The sequence below is a fragment of the Puma concolor genome, chromosome C2 (genome assembly GCF_028749965.1).
Source record: "Puma concolor isolate L17-30 chromosome C2, mPumCon1.1.hap2, whole genome shotgun sequence".
Lineage (NCBI taxonomy): Eukaryota > Metazoa > Chordata > Mammalia > Carnivora > Felidae > Puma > Puma concolor.
The window spans coordinates 91,327,594-91,348,916 of record NC_141675.1 but is presented as its reverse complement, the minus strand read 5'-3'; the positions used below and the strand labels follow the sequence as shown (position 1 = coordinate 91,348,916).

Below are 21,323 nucleotides of genomic sequence, written 5' to 3'. Positions count from 1 at the left end.
ATCCTTTTGGGTTTAAAGAAGTACATCTGTGAGACTGGCAGGACCTGAATAAGGGAGAAGGATGGTCTCAATGTCAGCTTCCTAACTGCAATGCACTGTCATTATGCAAGATGTCACCACCGGGGGAAGCTGGGTGAAGGGTATGTGGACTGACTTCCTACAACTGCATGGAAATCCATAATTATCTGAAAATAAAAAGTAAAACCATTACAGCTGACCCTTGAACAACTCCAGTTTGTTCTACACACAGATTTCTTTTCAATACCGTACTGTAAATGTGTTTGCTCTTTCTTATGATTCTCTTAATAACACTTTTTTCCCTAGCTTATTTTGTTGTAAGAACACATTATATCATACATATACAAAATACGTGTTCATCGACCATTTATGTTATCAGTAAGGCTTCCAACCAACAGTAGGCTTTGAGTAGTTAGGCTTGGGGAGCCAAAAGTTATAGGTAGATTTTCAACTGCACGGAAGGGGAGGGAGGTCAGTGCCTTTAACCCCCCATGTTGTTCAAGGGTTAACGGTATTTTATTTGCTGGGAAAAATAAAGCCCATACCCTTGTATATTTGCGTAAGCACAGATTACCTCTGGGAGGACACATTCTCGTCGCAGGATGTGCCTCCAAGAAGGCGTCCTGTTTGGTGTGTGTGTGTGTGTCTTTCATTGTATATTCTTTTGTACTTTTTGAATGTTTTACCATGACACATTCATATCACTGATGCAAAATAATTAATTAAAAAAATGCTTTCAGCCCTGGCTTCACAACAGTCCTGAGAGGTTGGCAACACAGAAGACTGGAAGCCAGACTTTACAGATGGTTCAGAGGTCAGTACCCTAAGAGCAGTGCAGCTCCTCTGGTCTTTGTCCAGAGCTCTGCTTGGCTTGCTTCCTTTTCATAATGTAAATAGGGGGTGGGTACACTCTGGAAAACCTGAAGGTCAAGGTTGGTAAGCCACGCAGGATAGCCTGGGGTTGCCCAACCTAGTGGCCACCCTCCCCCACCTTCAGACCTGCTGAATCTGAATATCAGGGGTGGAGAGCTTCTGAAAAACACCAGTGCAGTCGAAGGTGATAAGGGACTGGCAGAAAAAAACTCTAGCCCAGAGGTAAGGAGACAGGAGTTCTATCCCCATCCTCTGTTGTCGTCTTGTTCAATGGGATCTTGGGAAGGTCAATTCCCCTCTCCTGTCCCTTGCCTCCTCATGTTGAAATTGAAGGCAGTTAGATTAGACTAGTGATTTTCAAACCTAGGAGTCCTCAGACTCACCTGGAGGGCTTGCTAAAACACATTGCTGGGCCCCACCCCCAGGGTTTCTGATTCAGCAGGCCTGGGGTGGGGCCAAGAATTTACATTTCTAACAAGTTCCTGGTGCTGTTGGTACCGCTGGTCCAGGGATCACTCTCTGAGACCCACTGGAGTAAACCATCTCTAAGCTCCCTTCTCTACTAGAGCTAAGAGTCTACAATTTTGTAAGGTCTCCACAAGCCCTCCCTAGAGCCAGAATAGTGAGGCTAAACAAGATTAGGCAACAGGGAGGGAAGTGAGGTGCTTCATACAGGAAGGCCATGGCCTGAGTCCAGCATCCCAGGTGCAGGTGGCCAGCCAGCCAGCAGGGGGTTCTTGGGCACCTTCCCTGCATGGAGCTCTCAGGGAGGACTTTGCCTGGGCAGTCCAGGAAGCAGGGTAGGGACGCGGGGTAGAAGGTGGCCAGCAGATGTTCCTGCTCTTGCAAACTACCAGCCACGGAATCTGGGGGTCTAGAGGTCACCCTCCTCCCCGCCTTGCTCCAACTAATGCTTCCTCTTGTGGGAGACAGACATTCAGATACAGAGAGGGCCTGGCAGAGAGGAACATGGGCCCAGGATGAGGGCCTGCCCATAGCGGGCTCATCCCAAATGACATTCCCTCCATCCAATCCTAAGCACACTACCCCTCGTGGCACCAACCCTCCTGCACCTCGTTACCTGGCTCCCACGATGAGCTGGTTCCTGGAGGGATCCAGAGCAAGCTGGGAGAAGTCTCGGGCTCCAGGGTAGGTGAAGTTGAAGACCCACGGCTTCAGATCTGGTGGAGGGAGAAGCAGGCATTCCAGTTACTGTTGGACCAGCTGTGCCAGCACTGGACCCCACAATGAAAGGGCTAACATCAGCGAGCGGTGAGGCGGAAGCAGTCTTGGCACCCCCTACACCTGGGTTCCATTTGCCCCCTCTGTGAGCAGCCAGCTGGGAGAGATGGGGTGGGGGTGTCGCCACTGTTCCTGCTATGTCCGCTATCTCAGAGAAGGGCTCCACCTAACCCCTAGCTGCCCAAAGGGAAAACTGTAATCATCCTTCCCTCCCCTAAACCCTCACCAGCACTTAAAAACACTCAGAAATCTTATCTGTCCCACTTCCAAGAAATCCATCCCTTTTGCCCTCTGTACCCTGCCCCCATCCAAGCTAGTATCATCTCTTGCCTGGCCTGGTGCCAGAAGCATCCTATCTAACCTGGCCTCCACTCCTGCCCCTCTGGTCGGTCCATTTCCTACATAGCAACCAGAGCGATCTTTCTAAAATGCAAATCTGGTTTTGTCGCTCTGCAGCTTAGAACCCTTTAATAGCTCCCAGTTGACCCCAGAAAAAGTCTCAACTCTTATGAAGGCCTTTGGGCTCTGCACTGTCTTCCCAGTTTGGATGCCTAGCACATTAATTATTTAGTGCCACAGAAAGAATCATACTTCATATTTTACATTTCCCCTCAAACTACTGCTCCAGCCATACTAAACTAGAACACTGTGCAGATCTATCCCACCAGAGCCTGCAAACTTTGCCTTTCTGTTCTCCCTCAGTGGAACAGTTCCTGTTCAGCCCCATCCCCACCCTACCTCCTCCAAGAAGCCTTCCCTGACTCCCGAAAGCCTGGGTGAGGCCTGTACTTTACTGCCATCAAAGCCCCCATATTGCTGGGTGTATATCCCCATTGTTTTCCCTGGGGGGTAGGGAAGCCCTTGCTTCTTAGATCTCTAGGCTGTGTCCAACACCTGGAAGGAATTGAGTAAATGCAGGATCAATCCACAATTCCCATCTGTACAAGAAGAACCAAGTTTTCAAACAAGCTTCCGTGGAGGTGGGAAACAGAAGGTGGGTTTATCCCTGTCTATCCCTGTCTCCAACGAAGGAGCTTCCCAGCCGAGGCCAAAGTCTTCCATGGAGATTGGTGGGCAGAGAGGAGATCTCACAGCCCTCTGGATGGATGGGGCAGTGGTCTGTGGAAGGTACGCCTGGGGATGGTACGTCAGGGTACGCTGACTTTCCCTCTTTCCCTTCCACTGGAGACTCCATGCCAATGGAGAAAAAGATGAGGGGGGAATGTGAGGTCCGGTGCTTTCTCCCCACAGTCTATTAGCAACTGGCTCACAGAAGGCCCAGAGAAGTGCGTGATGCGTGTGTGTGTGTGTGTGTGTGTGTGTGTGTGTGTGTGTGTGTGTAATCCAGGGGAAATAAATCATTGCTCATTATCCCTCCACTACAGAGTAAAAGCAGCCCTTCATTTCTGCACGACAAGCAAACACTTAATCGCTCCCTGGAGAACTTGAGGTTTTGTGAGTTGGATGTTTTTCAGAAAACTGTGATATGCATGATTAAAAAAAAAGAAGAAGAAAGAAATTCTACAGCAAAATGTAACAAACCCCTTGGGTCTGCCTCTGTCCTCAGCAGGGGACTATAGGTTAGCAAGAATTACCATGAAGTTGCAATGGCATTTGGGCAATATCGGTATAAGAAGTGGATCAGGAGTCGGGTAAGCTGGATTTTTAGTTGATCTCAGGGCCACACTCAGAAATCCTGGAAGAATGGTATACTACTTTATAGACTAAGCCAAGGACTCTCCTCCAGGAAGACTTCCTGGATCACAATCTCTCCACCCTGATTTTATTTTGCTCCATATTCTCTCTACCTTGACTATTCTGTTCACAGTGTATTTTTTTGTCACTCTGAATGTGCTCAAGCCTGTTTTCTGTGGTGGGGTTGGGGAAGATATGGAGGGCTTGCCTGTCACCATCAGATGAGTGCTCCCCAACGGTAGCAACTGGGTCACCCTTTAGTTCCTTTTGTCCCCTCCGACAGGGGTCTTCCAGATGTGGGCAGCTGAACAGGGGAAGGGGTGGCATGACTGGTGTGCAGCAAACCAGGAGAAACTCCATGTGGGGACTTCTCAGCTCAGTCTTCACTCAGGCCCTTCCCTGGGGCAGGGAAGGGAAAGGAAGACGAAACAGGGTAGGAGATGTGAAGACAATGGGAGGCAGGGGCAGAGGAAGGAGTGGAGGGTGACGGCCGCTTCCAGTTTCTTGTAACTGACAAGGGCAAGGGGAAAGGGGCGAGGGGGGAGAGAGGCAGGCGGGTGCAGCACGCTGATCCTGGGGGAGCTGTCTTGGGAAAGGAGCCAGCTTCCTCTTATTAAACAGGCAAACAGGACCAGAGGGAAACCTGTCTTTAAAACACCAAGCACGTTCTGAGCTCCGTGTGCAGGGAAGGCTTTGGACGGCGACTTTAAGAGAAAAATGACATTCTCCATGACGCGCCTGTGATTTTAATTATAGTCAATTCAATTACCCAGTTTGTGGATTAACCACTGTCAGTGTTAACTCCATCCTGGCTTCTCCCTGCCTCCTAGAAATTCCATGCCGTGGCAGAAGGAATAACGTGCGGGCCAAAGAGAGACACAGGTGGGCCCCCCTTAAAAGAAGGAGAAAATTTAACCTTACAAGATGGAAAAACGCCTGCCAGACTCTGCAACTGGCAGGTCCTCTAGGGTATTTAGGGGTTATTCACAGATCAGCCAGGTGTCAGGGGAGAAGGCAACTCACAGCTACAGAGTTGGAAGCCTACTGATCAGTCAGAAATAAAATGTAACATCTGAGGGGATCCTGGAAGCAGGCAGTTGGCACTGGGCTGGGTTACATGGCAACCTCTCTGGAACGGCAGCATCACCCAGAACACAGTTTCCAACATGAATTGAGTCCCTGGTGTGTGCTCACCAGTACTAAAGGGTGTGGGGAGACAAGAGGACCAGTCCTAGTGCAGGACCAACTGCACTGGCAGACCAAAGGGAGTGATCTTTAAGGAACAACAAGAGATACTCGAGTACCCAGAGGAAACTCTTACCTCTGAAGTCCCACAGCATCTAGCCCTGTCCTTGGTTCAAGTAGGGCCCAATAACAATTTGGTGAATGGATAGGAAAATCCAAAGTTGTCAGAACGGAGACCCAGGTGGGTGGAGGGGAGGCCAGGAGGGCTGGGGAGGAAAAGTAGAGATGATGCCACACTCTAGGGCTGTCAGTCTAGGATGATGGACATCTCTGCTTGCTGGGGCTAAGGGGATTCCTTAGTTACTCCATGACAATCTGAGCCTCATTCCTCCATTCTGAAAGAGGGTGGGGAAGGAGGTTATTTCATTCAAGTAATATACACCTTAAGATAAAAAATGGTGGGAATGAAGCCAGGCATTCAAGGAACACATCTTCCACCTCTCCATTACCCCTACCCCCCTATCTAGTTTGCTCCAGTCCAGACCAGCCTGGCTGGGGGACAGAAATTCTCTTGCTCTCCTTCCGTTGTACCTGCCCCAAGAATCCACCAGGCCAACAGTGGCCTTCAGCAAAGCCCCTCAGAGGAAATGGTTCATCAGGAGTTGCCATGGGGCATCCAAGATGAGGATAGCCCTGAGAGTCCCGCTCCTTCTGTCCCGCACTTGGTCCTTCCCTTCAGTGACAGCCACCAGCACGCTGGGAGCCATCAGAAGTCTGAGAGTGTACGCGTGTTTTGTAGGCTTAAGGACATTGCTAATTTACTTTAATCCACTTAAGCCTTCAAAGCCTTGGATCCCAGCTCAAACAAGACAGCACTGAGAAGACAGCTGCAAATTCTCCTCCCGGAGGCAGGAGCCAGCCCACAGCTGGGAATCCCACACTTCCCAGCCGCCCCAGCCTCCCCACCTTGCTAACCCCAACACCTATCCATACCACCCCTCCTATCCCCCAAATCCCATGCCAGCCTCGCACTCGGGCATTTGTTTTTCTGCTCTGGTTTCCATCTCTGCCCTCTCGATTAGCTGTGTGGAATCCTGAGGACGGCTCCTCACCCTCCTGCCCGTGGCACCTAGAAGGTGGAGCCCCGATCGCTCTGCCACGGAGAGTAGAAAGAGCACTGGGTGCCCAACGTGAAGGCCCGCCTCTGACAAGTCTCTCCCACCCTCTACACCTCAGCCCTCCCATTTGTAAAGGGAGGTGACAGTCCTTGCCTTGCCTCCTTGCCAGGGTACTTGTGATGAGGAAATAGGGCAGGTGTCTATCAGACTTAAGAACCTGGGGACCCCTGAAGCTACATCCGCAGATCCCAGTGTGAGCTGCCATGCAGGTGACGGATTCGGAAGTGCTGATGTGGCACCACCAGGGAGCCCCAAACTGGCCAACAGGTCATGGGAGAACATCCCGCATGTTCTGGTATTTATGTTTTGTTTTGGTTTTCGATTATCATCGACTGTATGTATTAATTTTAGAAACCCTTATTGAGAATTTATAGGCCTCTCAGAATACGCCCAGTGAGTCACAAATCCCAGTTTGGGAAACACTTTAACAGGACACTCTCATGCCCTCCCTTGACAGACAGAGGGAGTTATCAGTCACCAAGGACCCGTTTCCCTGTGGGTTCCCAGGGCCCTGAAGACAGGCATCTGCAACTGTCTTAGAGCAGAAGGAAGCCTTCCAGAGATCTCCAGGCACCTCCTAAGGAGTGAGTCATCTTCATTCTGGCCCCCCAACGAAGCTAAGAAATACTCATGCTTCCAGAAGAGCTAGAGCTGAGATGGCCAATGAACCCCTGTCCACTCTACCCAAAGTACCCGCAACCCCTCCTCCTAGCAGGAATGCCAGAGCAAGGCACCCTCCTCCTCCAGGTAAACATGGATGGAAGGCTTAAATAAATTGGAGACCAAAATCAGACCCCTCCAGCCCATGGCTACTCATCCTTCTAACATTTATCCCTAGGGGAACATCCCAGGACTTCCAACATCAAAGAGACCCTGCTGAGTTCAGACCTAAGTCCTTCAAGGCACAGCCATTGCAAAAAGGACCGAGTGGGAAGTGGCTCTCACCTGCAAAGGCCACAGTGGGGTGTTCCCTCAGGGTGCACAGCTGCTGCTCACTGCTAGGTTCAGTGACGACATCCTGGGAGCTGGACAGGTGGAACACCAGCAGTGTGAGGCTGGGCGGCAACAGGGTGAGAGCCAGGGGTCCCAGGAACACCATCGTTGGGCCCCTCTGCAGTCCTAGCTCCGGAGGCAGGCAGGTAAGGTCTGCAATACAAACATTGACTCTCATCACGAGCTCCCTCAGCAAGGCCTACTTCTCCCAGTTTCCTCCATGGTTGTTGGCAGGCCCACGGGCTGTGTTTGCTTGTTTAAATACATTTACATTTTACCTATGTTACTTATAGTTTAGTCTGCTCTAGTAACACAGAGTTATAGATCATATCTGGAGAGCTAATTTCCCTTGCAATGGTATTCTGGATAAAACTGACAAATTATAGAGCTTTTTCTATTATGATCCCAAATGGCGTAAAATTAGTTTTAATGATAAAGGTGGTATCTAGGGATCTTAATAAGTGGAGCTAGGACACGTGGGTAGCCATTTGTAAAAAGATAAATTTGGGGGCGCCTGGGTGGCGCAGTCGGTTAAGCGTCCGACTTCAGCCAGGTCACGATCTCGCGGTCCGTGAGTTCGAGCCCCGCGTAGGGCTCTGGGCTGATGGCTCAGAGCCTGGAGCCTGTTTCCAATTCTGTGTCTCCCTCTCTCTCTGCCCCTCGCCTGTTCATGCTCTGTCTCTCTCTGTCCCAAAAATAAATAAACGTTGAAAAGATAAATTTGGATCCATAACCTACACCTTGTACTAGGAAAAATTCCAACTGGATAAAAGATTTAGGTGTTAAGAATAAAACCATAAAAATACTAGAAGAAAATGCGGGCAGAATTCTTTATAATTTTGGAATAAAGAACCGGGACTCAAAATCCAGAAGCTATTAAAGAAAAGATTGACATATTTAACTACATAAAACTTCAAACTTCTGCATGCCCCCCCCCAAGCAAACACCAAACAAAATCAAAAGGCAAATGACAAACTGGAAAAAAATATTTGCATTACATATCACAGACAAGGGGCTAATATTCCTAATGTATAAATAATTCCTGGGAATCAAGAGGAAAAAGGTCAATAATACAGTACAAAATAGGCAAAGAATATATGTACAAATAGGGCTTAAAGATATGAATGACACTGGAGCACCTGGGTGGCTCAGTTGTTACGTATCCGACTCTTTTTTTTTTGTAACATTTATTTATTTTTGAGAGAGAGAGACACAGTGTGAGTGGGGGAGAGGCAGAGAGAAGGAGACACAGAATCCGAGGCAGGCTCCAGGCTCTGAGCTGCCAACACAGAGCCCAACGAGGGGCTCGAACCCACAAACCACGAGATCATGACCTGAGTTGAAGTCAGACACTCAAGGCACTGAGCCACCCAGGTGCCTCAAGCATCTGACTCTTGATTTTAGCTCAGGTCATGATCTCAGAGTCATGAGATCTAGCCCTGCAGCCAGTTCGGTGTGGATGGAGCCTGCTTAAGATTCTCTCTGTCCCCCTCTCTCTGCCCCTCCACTGCTTGTGCATGTGTGCATGCGTTCTCTCTCTCTCTGTAAATAAATAAATACTTTAATTAATTAAGACGCTATCTTCACTCACAATAAGAACAATGCAGATTAAAACCTAGACTGAGCTACTACTGTTCACCTATGAGTTTAGCAAAATTCCAAGACAGATGACACTCTCGGCGAGGCTGTGGGGAAGGGGGCACTCTCATATACCATCGTGCAACAATGATACAAGCCCTATGGAGAGGAATCTGGCAAAACGACAGAGGCATGTACCTTTTGATCTAATTTCTGGGAGTCTTAACCAGTGCTACTCAAAGTGTGGTCCGCAGATCAGTGTCAAATCCACAAACTGTGACAACTTTGTGGTAAGATAAATGCAGAAACTTGAGAGTGTTTAAAAATCTTTATAGTAATGTGACAGAGTAATTTTTATGTCTATTGGATCTAATAAAATTTGGAGGCTTGTATTTTTCATAGTTTTTTTGTCAATTCACTTCTCCAGTAATTCACTTTTATTGAATTTTATGTAAGTATCCATCTGCGACAGATTGTAAATTGAAATGTAAAACCTGCTCCTTCACCAGAGATAGTTGAGAAGCAAAAATAGACTAAACAGGCACCTGTACATGTGCCAGGTGATTTATGCACAAAATTACTCCTTGGGGGCATTCTTTGAAGTAACAGAAAACAGGAAACAACCAAACACCTAGCAACTGGAGACTGCTTGAATACGCGAGGGTGTATTTGTGTAACGGAATACTACACAGCTCTAGAAAAGAATGGGGATTTTTCCCTAGATTTCGATATGGAGAAATCTCCAGGTATAGTGACTGGAAAAAACCCGATGCAGAACAGGGTATTAGCTTGATACCTTTTGTGTAAAAAAGAAGGTGGAAATGAGAATACATATTTATAATTGCTGGTATGAGCATTAACAGACACTGGAAAAATAAACCCAAACTAATTTTAAATCAGGCTACCTATAAATAGCAAAATCATGACAGATGCTCCTTAATATATACCTTAAAATTTTTTTTTACATTTATTTATGTTTGAGAGACAGAGCACTAGTGGGGGATGAGGGGGGAGAGAGAGAGAGAGAGAGAGGGAGAGAGAGGGAGAGAGAGCAGGAGACACAGAATCCAAAGCAGGCTCCAAGCTCTGAGAGGTCAGCACAGAGCTCGATGCAGGGCTCAAACTCACAGACCATCAGATCATGACCTGAGCCAAAGTCGGACGCTTAATTGACTGAGCCACCCAGGTGTCCCAATATATACACCTTTTTATATTATTTTCACTTTTGACTATTAAATGTTTAATATCACCCATTCAATAAAAACCTCAAAAACTTTTTATTTTTTTTAAAGTTTATTTATTTTGAGGTGGGGAGTGGGGAAGAGAGTAGGAGAGGGGCAGAGAGAGAGGGAGCCAGAAAATCCCAAGTAGGCTTTGCGCTGTCAGCTCAGAGTCAGATTTGGGGCTCGAACTCACAAACCCAGACTAGTTTGGGTTCCCTAAAACTCCTAATATGGGGCAGCACAACACTTCCTCTGGAGCTTGACTCAGACACTCTGAATCAGCTCCCACCTCCCTCCTTTCCTGGCCCATCCAACGTGTCACCCACCAAGCCTTGTTGACATCACATCCCTCACAGGTCCCTAACCCACCGATAGACCTCCCTGGTGACAGTCGTCATCTGTGAAATAAAAGGTTGGACTAGATCAGGGATTCCCTGCTGGAGGTGGGGACAAATCAGAACCCCGTCCACTGGAGGTGGGGTCCTGGGACCAGCAGGTGAGTGATTCCAAAGATGACTGTGACAAACCTCTGCAGGGACTAGGGGCCCCTAGGGTTCCATTCCTCTCGAACACCCTTTGCTCCTAACCCCTCCTCTCTTCCTTTCCTACCACCACTACCTTACTCTAGGTCTGGAAAATGAGAGTAGGATGACTTCTTCTTGTCTGTTTCCTCACACCTGTGTGAGATGGGGTAACTCCTGTCATCGTGTTGCTGAGAGGCTTTGAGGAAATACCCCAGTGACTATGCGGACGGTGCACCTGGAAGAGCTCCCTTCTCCCTTACCTGGCCTCATCCTGCATCCCAGGGGGCCTTAGTCTCTGGAGCACCTCTTGGTCCCCTCAGCCTCAGGTTCAAATGTGGAATTCTGTGTCCCTCCCCGGGAGAGGTTGGACACCCCTGCTAGTGGAAACCCTCTGGGAGGGAGCTTTGGCCCAGACATCCTCCCTGGAGTGACTTTCACGTGGCCGCTCACGTGGCATTATTCCTGAGAGCTACACTGGGTCTTTCCTGCTGCATGGGGCTGGCACTGCTATGGAATTTCCTCTTGCCCTTTGACACTTGTGCTGGATGCTTTCTATTTGTCCCTCTACTCTGCCCCTCCTCCGTGCTCAGTGCCTGGGCTGCAACAGGGGACTCCTTCCCTCTGTTTGGCCAGTGGGGACACTGGCGGAAGATGGGAGGAATGGGAGAGAGAGGAGGCAGCTGGGTGAGCAGCCGCATCCCCCCACAGAAGGTCAGAGTTAAGCTCCCCCCTCCTCTCTTTGCCTGGGGTGGTGCCAGCCCCTCATTATCGGCGGCAGGGTAGAGCCCAGTGAGCAGTCCCATATGGCTCCCAAACCCCTTCCCACACCTTCATAAATAGTTCCTTTATTAAACTGCCCTCCCATTTCCCAGTTTGAGTGTGCCATCTGTTTCCGGGGGGTGGGGGGGGGGGACCCTGACTGATATAACATCTCATTGGTGATATTTGATGCCTATGCAAATATCATCTTTTTAGACCTTAGCTGGGGCTTTTCCTCCATCGGCCATCAGCCCTTCATCTGAGGCGGTGTGACAGCCACCCTCCCCTCATTATTCCCAAGCCTCCCCTGGCCCCTGCCTCCCCCAGGAGCCAGGCCTTAAAGTACCTAATTTCCACAGCAGAAGCTCCACTCGCATTATGGTTTTTATGTAAATATGTCCTCCAAGTCCCTCCGGAATCAATAATTACTAGATTACCATCACCTGGTCCACCTGGGCCCCAGCACAGCATGCCTGCTCTTTAAGGAGAAGGGAAGGGAAGGGAACACAGAATGTGGATGGGGGTGGGGAAGGACTGGGGGCAGGACCTAGATCCAGATCTGCTCCACTCAGGTGAGGGAGGAAAAAGGAATAGAGAGCCAGAGCAGTGGATGGACATGTACACAGCACACCGACCAGAAAGCCCCCAGAGAGAGACAGACTGAAGGCTAAGCAGGGAGGAGATAGGAACAGCCTTTATTCAGATGAGCATTCCAGTCCTTAGGGATGCAAGTATGGGCCAAGGTGCTGACTTCGGGGATCCCACGGGGGCACACGCACAGGCCTATTTTGCCATCACCTTCAAGGACGCCTTCTGTCCTTAGTAAGGAAGCCAGAAGACCCTAAGAGGGGTACAAAGGAAGGAGAGAAGCAGGGCACCGAGGAGTGGGGCTGGGGTGTGGGGTGCTGGTGGTCAAGGCAGAGCTCGATGAGCCAGGGCTTGCGGCTTAGCAAATGTCAACGAAAGTCAAGGGCGCCATACTGAAAAAAAGGGAATGGTCAATGCCCACATCACTGAGTGTTACAGGACTGGTCTTTGTGAGCAGAGTTCTAGATACTTGGGTGGGGGGTGAATTTCTAGCTCCCGAGAATCCCCCTTCTTTGGAAATTATCTCCCCCCTCCCTCCACAGGTCAAAGGGGTAGGCCCCCGCAGCCTTACATATGCCTATCCCCACTCCACCATAGCTGCGTGCACCAAGGATAGTCATGTCAAAACAGACCAACCAGATGTTCTCTCATGGCAATTTGGGGCTGTAACCCCCATCCAACCCCCAGGGTCAAGTCAAGTCAGTGTTGTAGAGGAACCTGGAACAAGCAACATGGGCCCTGTGGGGTGGCCATCTTTTACCTGTCATGTGGGCTGAGGAGGGGAGCAGAGGCAGTCTGAAGACAGAGAGCCAGGACAGGAGACAGACAGCAGAGCCTCTCTGGGATGCTAACAGACTCCCAATTCTAGCCCTTTCCTGAGGCCTGACTACTTTCTACTACCATGAGCCATCAGCCGACTTCCTGGATCCTTGTAATAAAATCTCCCATTTTCTCTTAAGCCAGCCAGAGTTGTGTCAGACCAGGAGTTGCCTGCACAGTATTGCCTCCTTGGTGCCCATTCTCACCGCCTCCTTCCTAAAGGAGCCTCTGCGTCGGTGGGGGTTAGGGGGAAAGGTACCCTGCTCAAAGCCATCCAGACAGGGGTGGCCAGTGAGATGTGTGAGGAAGTCATCGGTAGGGCTTGTGGGGAAGCTCTCTAAGAGGGCTTTCCTTCTCCCAGAGCGGCCAGTAGCTAGGATGGATGATGCTACATTACTTAGCATTCCTTAGCCTCGTGATCCAGACTGTGGTGCAGAAAGATAGGTCGGACCTGGGAGATTGATGATAGAATCAGGCAGCTCTGGTCTGCCCTCCTCCAGACTTCTTTCTGTGATGTTTGCTCATCATACTTCTGTGCCTGTTTCCTTGTCTGTAAAATGGGGAGAATAACACCTACTGCAGAGAGGTGTTATGAAGATTGAATGAGTTATTTTGTCTACCAGGCTTAGAACAGCAGCTACCCCAAGGTACACAGCATGGGATACACAACCTATCCCATACAGTTTGGGTTTTCATTCTTATACCCAAATATGCCTATGACAAACAGGAATTTCTATTTGTAGTATATTTGTCTGATCTGACACTAAAATAATCCGGGAGTTTCTCCGCCGGCAGTGCGTAGCAGAGGCCTCTCGATCTTCCTGAGGGCTGTAGTTACCACAGCAAGTCCTGAGCTCAGGAGGCCACCAGGTCTCTATAGATCTTAGTTCTGTCACCTATAAATTGGGCTAATATTTCCCTGCCTTGGAACTATGTCTGGCACAAGTAGGCCCTTTATGAAATCCACCTGTAAAAATGTATTCGTGTACATAAAACACTCCTTAGTCACTGAAATGTCTTCCCAGATTCATCCATTCAGTCATTTATACAATACTTCACTGAGCATTTGCTGAACACCTACTATGTGCTGGTTCTGGTAGAGATGGGGGAAATGAGGGATGGGGGAAACACTCCTTGAAAAAGTATGGTCCCTGCCTTCAGGGAGCTTACAGTTTAATAGAAGAGAGGAGACAGTTCTCCAAGGAACAATATATCACAAGGCAGACACAGTGAGCTGGGGCCTGGACAGGTAAGGGAGCACAGAAAGCCTGTGCTTCATCCTGTCGTGGAGCCACTTGGCACTGGCACTGTGTGGTAGGGTGCTCTAGGAGTGGGGAAAAAGGGAGACGTAGCAGCAGCCGACTCCTGCTATTTTGGGAAAGCTTCAGTGATAAGGAAAGCATTTTCCTAAATCATTGGCCAGAGCTTCCATTGCTTTCTCTCTCGCTGCTGCCCCAATTCCCTGTGGTCCTCGATATGGGGTCACTCCGATGACACTGGGAGGCATATGATGCATGTGCTTGTGTGTGAGAGAGGATGCACACCCACACATGCACCCCCCTGAGGACTCCTCGCCTTCCATGGGACTCCTCCAGGGCTTACTTTCCCAGCACAGACAGTGGGAGGAGGATTAGCTGCAACCGGGGGAGGGGATGAAATTGCTGAGTGCAAGGGAGAGAGAGAAAGCAAGAGAAGGACGGAGGGCCAGGGCCAGGCCTGCTGGAAGGCCCAGTTACACAAGGACCTTTGCTCTTCTCTCTGGGGCAGAGGAAGAGGGAAACAGGGGTGGAATGTGTGTGTGTGTGTGTGTGTGTGTGTGTGTGTGTGTGTGTGTGTTATGAGAGAGAGAGAGAGAGAGAGAGAGAGAGCGCGTGGGCTGAATCCCCCCCAAAAGCCCAAAGCAGACCGTGCTGCTTGCTGGAGCGCTGACTGCCCAGACCTTCCTGCAGCGGGAAGAAGCTGAACTACTGCACTGGAGACCATCTTCATTCACCAAGCCATTCAGTGCCGGGAGGAACAAAGGGGTCCCAGTGTCCGGCAGGTTACAGTCCTACAAAGGAGATGGAGGCCTGAGTGCAAGATGAACAGGAAACAGATGATGAGGGGGGCCTGAGACAGGTGCAAGGTGACCTGGGAAAGGGGGAGAGAGGAATGCCAGGGGCAGGAGGTCTAAGAAGCCTCCTGCAGAAGGGAGAACTCAAATAGGGCCTTGAAGGAAAGAAGGCGGGAGCTTCCCCGGCCATCACGGGCAAACAGCATTCCAGAACGATGGAATGAAACAGCACAGGCAAAGACTTGGCCCTGGACCATCCTCACATAATCTAGCTAGGCTGGAGAACGGGGCAGAGGGAGCTGAGTCTGGAGAGGAAGACCAAGGCCAAATCATGGCGAGACTAAACCTAAAGCATTGCGAGATTTCCTTCTGCTGAAACAGAAGACTAGTTAGTGGCTGGGGCAGTGGAAGGATGTGGCCACATCTGTGCTTTGGGAAGTTGGGTGGCAGTGGACAGTGACAGCAATAGGTTAAAGCAGCCACCAGTCTGCAGGGCAACTCAGAGAATGGAAGTGGGTGTGCCTCTTGCTCCAAGAGACTTGAGCCCCACGCCTGGAGCAAGGCAGATCTCAGCTCCACCTGCTCCCCGCAGGGGACATATCAGCTCAACTGCAGGCAGTGGCCCTGCAAAAAGGCTGGGAGTGACTGAGGGATCAGGTAGGAGAGGGTGTGTCATAGGAGAGGGTGAGTCAAAGGGGAAGACCACTCAAATTGCTACTGCCAGGGGGTCCTCTCCAGAGAGACCAGGGACCTCTTTCCTTTTGATTGATAAAAAGAGTAATTGGAAAGGAAAAGACAACCTACAACCCTAAAGATAAGGGCTTAAATAAGCATGGTTGCTGTGTATGGAGAAGTGCCAGGTACTGTGCTAAGCTCTTTCCCTGCAAGACCTGATGGCAATTTGGCAAGAAAGCTGAGAGATGCCCTTGTGATCATCGTTCGAAGATCATCATTCATAGCTGATATGAAGAAACAGAGGTTAGCCAGGCTGAGGACCATGCCCCAGGTCCTAGTGCCAGTTAATAACTGAGTAGGGATTTGAACCTGAGACTGTCTGCTGTAGACACAGGCCACTACACACAGTGTCCTCCCTGGAGGAGAACTGGCCTCAGCCCTCCTGGCACCTTCCAGAGCCCTAACTCCATGCACTCTCCAAGCAGCCTTCAGAATTTAATTTGGTTTCCTGAGTTGGCTTCCCAACCAGGGAGAGCACTTTCTGGCTATAAATTATTAAACTGACTTCCTGCTGCAAATCAGTCTCCTGTGAGTTTGGGCTGTGGGAGCCAGTTTTCCAGGTCTTGAGTGGCTATGGAGAAGGAAATTCCAGAGGTTGCCTACAGACAGGGCAGAATCCAGACCCCAGCCAGAGCACTGACAGCCACAGCCCACCCCCCAGCACAGGCTGTACAGCTAGGGGCCAGGGTGGGTGGGAGAGAATGAGACGCTTCTGTTTGTCCCCACCTCAAGCTCAGCCCAGGAGCCCTTGAGTACCTTCTAGGAAGGGTGCACTGCTGCTCCTCCTTCCCGGCCCCTCCCTTCTTGCCACCATTCAAAGTCCCCACTTGGCTGCCTGCCTGGGAAAGAGGGAGAAAAAGAGAAGGAAAAGAAAAGAAGAGGAAACAGGGGGAAACCAAGAGCAGGAAAGAATGCATTCTGTCTGCGGTTTGGTAAGGAGGGGAAGGCGCGGGGGTGCCCCTCACTCCCCCACGGGGGCCACCAATGCCATCTTCCCACCCACCCATCACTCACCACTTGGGGGGCAAAGCTTAGCCAGGCTCAGCACAAAGATAAAATTGAGATGCAGATTCCTTCCCATTGCTCTGAATAGAGCAGATTGGATACGGATTTTCCTCTTTTCTTCCCATTTAGACCATCTGGGCGACCGGGGCCCAGAGGGAAGGGTTGGGACCAGGTGGGGGAGGGACAGAGGCTCAGAAAGACTTAGTACTTTTCAGCTCTGGAACCTGGGAGTGGGGGTGGGGATGCTCCCCCTGTCCCAGGTCAAGTTCATTCCCTGCCTTTGCACCATGCTCTCTGCTCTCTGGCCAGGCCAGGCCCTGCTTGGGTTCTCCTCTCCTCTGTCTGTTCCTAGCAAACTCCAGGTTGTGCATTTGCCCTATCAGCGTTGGGCAGTCCTTGCCATCCCACCCACATCCCCCCAACTGCAGTGAGACCCAGGGGGAAGATAAAAGGAAAAGGGCAATCATAAAAAGTTAAACAGGAAGGGCTCTTGAAGATCATTTAGCTCAACCCCATATTTTACAGATGAGGAAACTGAGGCTTGGGGGAGCGTATCTAGCTCGAGGTTGGGCAGGGAGGTGGTGGGAGATCCAAAAGTAAGTAAATAGCAACAACAGAGACATGTTTTCATACATCAGGTGGTATTCTTTTTTAAAAAAATTTTTTACTGTTTTATTTTATTTTTTTTGAAAGACAGAGAGAGACAGAGTGCTAGCAGAGGAGGGGCAGAGAGAGAGAGACACACACAGAATCCAAAGCAAGCTCCAGGCTCTGAGCTGTCAGCACAGGGCCTGATGCGGGGCTCCAGCCCAAGATCATGACCTGAGCTGAAGTAGGACGCTCAACTGACTGAGCCACCCAGGCGCCCCTCAGGTGGTATTCTATGCTCGTCATGCCATTTAATCCACACAATAACCCTGTGAGGCACATACTATTATCATACCCATTTCATAGACGGGGAAACTGAGGCATCTACCAGTTAAGTAGCTTGCATACGGTCAAACTGGTAGCCAGATCCAAACCCAGGCCATCAGGCTCCAGAGCCTCTCTCTTACACAGTCTCAGTGCACCAGGCAGGAAAATGGCATTATTTGACAGAGCTTCCGGAGCTTCTCACCAGGGCTCAGGCTGCTCCAGTGATCATTCGCAGATGGGAACCCTCTAATGCATTCAGTCATTCTGTATTTATAATCATGGAGCCTGGATTTGCTCCTGTGAACAAAGTATGTCCACACAAGGTAAGAATTGAAAACAGGAGTACAAAGGGAATGTTCACATTACTTGGGAAAGCAAGCAAACGTGAACCTCATGGGGGCAACTTTGTAGGAAACAACACGTGTGTGGAGGAAGCTGGACCAAACGCACAAAGAGAGAATGAGTGCAGAAGGGAGATGCCATGGCTTAGGCCCAGGACACTGCCTCGCAGTTGCCATGCAGCTTAAGCGAAGCAAGGTGAATGAATGTTTGGTTCGTGCCTTGCACAGATAACTGTCCTGAACGGTGATAGTGGTCCCACAAAGGTAGTATGACAATGAGTAGGGATTCTTCCCCCAAACATTCTGTGGTATTTTATTGTTTTTGCAAGGAAAAGGAAAACAAAGGAGACTTGCCTACTTTAATTGCTAGAATTAAATGCTAAGGATGTTGCCAAACACAAATCAAGCTTATCTATTCATTAGAGCAGCCTCCTTTCCTCCTCCCCATGGGCAAGCTCTCTCTGTGGAAACATTCTGCTATCAGATATTCAGTTACTGCATAAAAGGAAAACTGCATTTGAAAACATGCCTACTGCTCAAAAATAGAAGGCAAATCCAGCTGAAGGCCTGGGCTTCCTCGGGGTTTCAATGACGGATTCACTTGCTCAACATAAACCTTTGCAAAGAGGGCCCATCTCCAGTCACTCTCCTGAGCATGGCTCTCCACACCCTGGGTGGTGCTGACGGTTGCACAGCAGTGTGAATGTACGTAAGGCCACTGACCTGGACACTTAAAAATGGCTAAGATGGGTTGGTGGGAATGTAAAATGGCACAGCAGCTATGTAAAACAACATGATGGTTCCTCAGTAAATTAAAAGTAGAAACGGGGCACCTAGATGGCTCAGTCGGCTAAGCATCCGACCTCTGCTCAGGTCATGATCTCTCGATTTGTGAGTTCGAGCCCCACATCGGGCTCTGCGCTGACAGCTCAGAGCTTGGAGTCTGCTTTGGATTCCGTGTCCCAATCTCTCTGCTTCTCCCCCACTCTCGCTCCAGTCTCTCTCTGTCTCTCAAAAGTAAAATAAACGTAAAAAAAAAAAAAAGATAGAATCATCATCTGATCCAGCAATTCCACTTTGGGTACACACCCCAAAGAACTGAAAGCAGGGACTGGAAAAGGTATTTGGACACCTAGGTTCCCAGCAGCATTATTCACAACAGCCAAAAGGGGGAAGCAACCTGGCAGGCGAATCGATAAACAAGATGTGGTACATACATACAATGAAATATTATTCAGCCTAAAAAGGAAGGAAATTCTGACACATGCTGCGACGTGGATGAACTTGGAGGACCTTATGCAGAATAAAATAAGCCAGACACAAAAGGGCAAATATATGATTCTACTTAGATGAGGTACCTAGAATGGGCAAATTCATAGACACAGGAAGTAGAGTAGCGGTTCCTGGGAACCAGGGAGAGGGGAAGATGGGGAGGTCATTATTTAATGGGTGCAGAGTTTCAGTTTGCAAGAGGAAAGAGAGCTGGAGATGGATGGTGGTAATGGTTGCACAACAATGTGAATGTACCAATACTACTGAGCTGTATACTTCAAAATGGCTAAGAAGGTAAGTCTTATCTTCTGTGTATGTTGACACAATTAAAAAAAAAAAAAAAAGAACTCCTAAAATCCACTGGTCCAAGGAGGACCAGGAGATCCCAGGAGGTGAGCTACTGGCACACCTTACCCCTGACCTGAGTGAGAAGAGGCCCCCTACTGTCCATCCACAGCTTGGCTGTGTGGCTGAGACATGGAGCGGCTCGGGGATGAGGTGTGGGCAGCCAGAGATGGAGGGGAGCCATAGGGCACCCAAGAGACGCAGGCCCCAGAACCAGCTGAAATCACTCAGCAAAAGGGGGAGTTTTTGGGTGAGTCCATAAGCACGAGGTGAAGGAGGCAAAAGAGACAAGGTCAGGTGTGAGGTCAGACTGCTCCACAGACAGGGTGGTTGCCCCTGCACTTGCTTCCTGTTGCTGCTGTAACCAATTACTACAGACCTCATGGCCTCAGGCGACACATTTATTCTCTTACAGCTCTGTGGGTAACAAGTCCGACTTGGGTTCTGCTGGGCTAAAATCATGGTGTCAGTACGGCTGCCTGCCTTTCCAGAGGCCCTAGGGGAGAATCCATTTCCTTGCTTTTTCTAGCTTCTAGAGGCCTCCCATATTCCATCTCAGAGCCAGCAACACTGGCTCCCTTTACCCATTCGTCCATACTTACATCCCTCTCTATCAAAGCTGGGAAAGAGTCTCTGCTTTTTTTTTCCTCTAAGGTTTATTCATTTTTGAGAGAGAGAGAGATAATAGAGCATGAGCAGGGGAGGGGCTGAGAGAGGGGGAGACACAGAATCCTTAGCAGGCTCCCGGCTCTCAGCTGTCAGTACAGAGCCCAACACGGGGCTCGAACCCACAAACCGTGAGATCATGACCTGAAGCTGAAGTCAGAAACCCAACTGAGCCACCCAGGTGCCCCTTTAAAAAAATTTTTTTAATGTTTATTTGTTTTTGAGACAGAGAGAAAAAGCACAAGCTGGGAGGGGCAGAGAGAGAGATGAAGACACAGAATCCAAAGCAGGCTCCAGGCTCTGAGCTGTCAGCACAGAGCCTGATGAGGAGCTCGAACTCACGAACCGAACCGTGAGATCGTGACCTGAGCAGAAGTTGGACGCTTAACCGACTGAGCCACCCAAGCACCCCAAGAGTCTCTGCTTTTCAGGCCCCCTGTGATTACGATGGGCCCACCTGGATAATCCAGGATGCTCTCCCCATCTCAGCGTCCTCAGCTGAACCACATCTGCAAAGCCCCTTTTGCTGCATAAGGTAACATACTCACAGGTTCCAGGGATAAGGACAAGGGTATCTTTAGTGGCCTACCACACCCGTCATACATATTCCCACCCAAGTGGTCACACGTGGCAAACATATCTAATGTCCAGAGACTGATCTGTGCCTGAATTTCGGAAGAAGGAAGAGCAGCAGCCAGTAAAGAGTCATGGGCAAGTCAGGGCCACACAGTCTGGGGGGTGGGGGAGAGTGGTCAGGGGGTGTGATAGGAGAACCCTAGGGGGCAGGGAGAGGGGGCTACACATGGGACAGCACACACAGGGAAGGGGCACAGCGTGTCCCGTGGAAAAGAAGATGGTCACAAGATGCAAAGAGGAGGTCACAAGAAAGACTTTACAGGTGAACCGCACTTCAGACAAAGAAATTCTTGAATATTGGCACAAAAGTTTTACCAAAGCGTGATTATTCTTCACTTCCCAAAAGGATTTTCCAAAGCTTTCTTCAAGTAATGAGTTCCACTGTGTTCTTAAAATAGGATTTACACCCAATTTTTCAGTAACACATAAAGGGATGCTTGTAAATCTATTGAAATGAAGTGAGACCAGTAACATCTGCTGCCTTCTGTGCTGCTGGTGTCAGGGGGAGTGGGAAGGAGCTTCTGTTGGGGGTGACAGGCCTGGACGGCCCCACCCCATGAAAGCCAGCTACTTAATCCTCATGGCAACATTCCCTCATTCTTCACATGGACGAAGCAGCGGCAGAGAGGTGACAGAAAGGACAGCCACAGGCTGGGGACTCTCTGACTCCATAGCCCTGT

General features: G+C 49.7%; 1 protein-coding gene across 3 annotated transcripts in view; it reads right to left on the bottom strand.

Annotated features, from left to right (window-relative positions):
- Positions 1-21,323, bottom strand: part of SEMA5B (semaphorin 5B) — a 118,660-nt gene that overhangs the window by 32,778 nt on the left and 64,559 nt on the right. For all 3 annotated transcript variants that reach the window (XM_086675241.1, XM_086675242.1, XM_086675243.1), the window contains exons 2-3: positions 7,137-7,337; positions 1,973-2,072 (exon numbers count right to left, since the gene is read on the bottom strand). In XM_086675241.1, coding sequence (XP_086531367.1) covers positions 1,973-2,072; positions 7,137-7,290 — 254 coding nt within the window. In that variant the 5' untranslated portion in view covers positions 7,291-7,337. The remainder of the gene's footprint in view (positions 1-1,972; positions 2,073-7,136; positions 7,338-21,323) is intronic.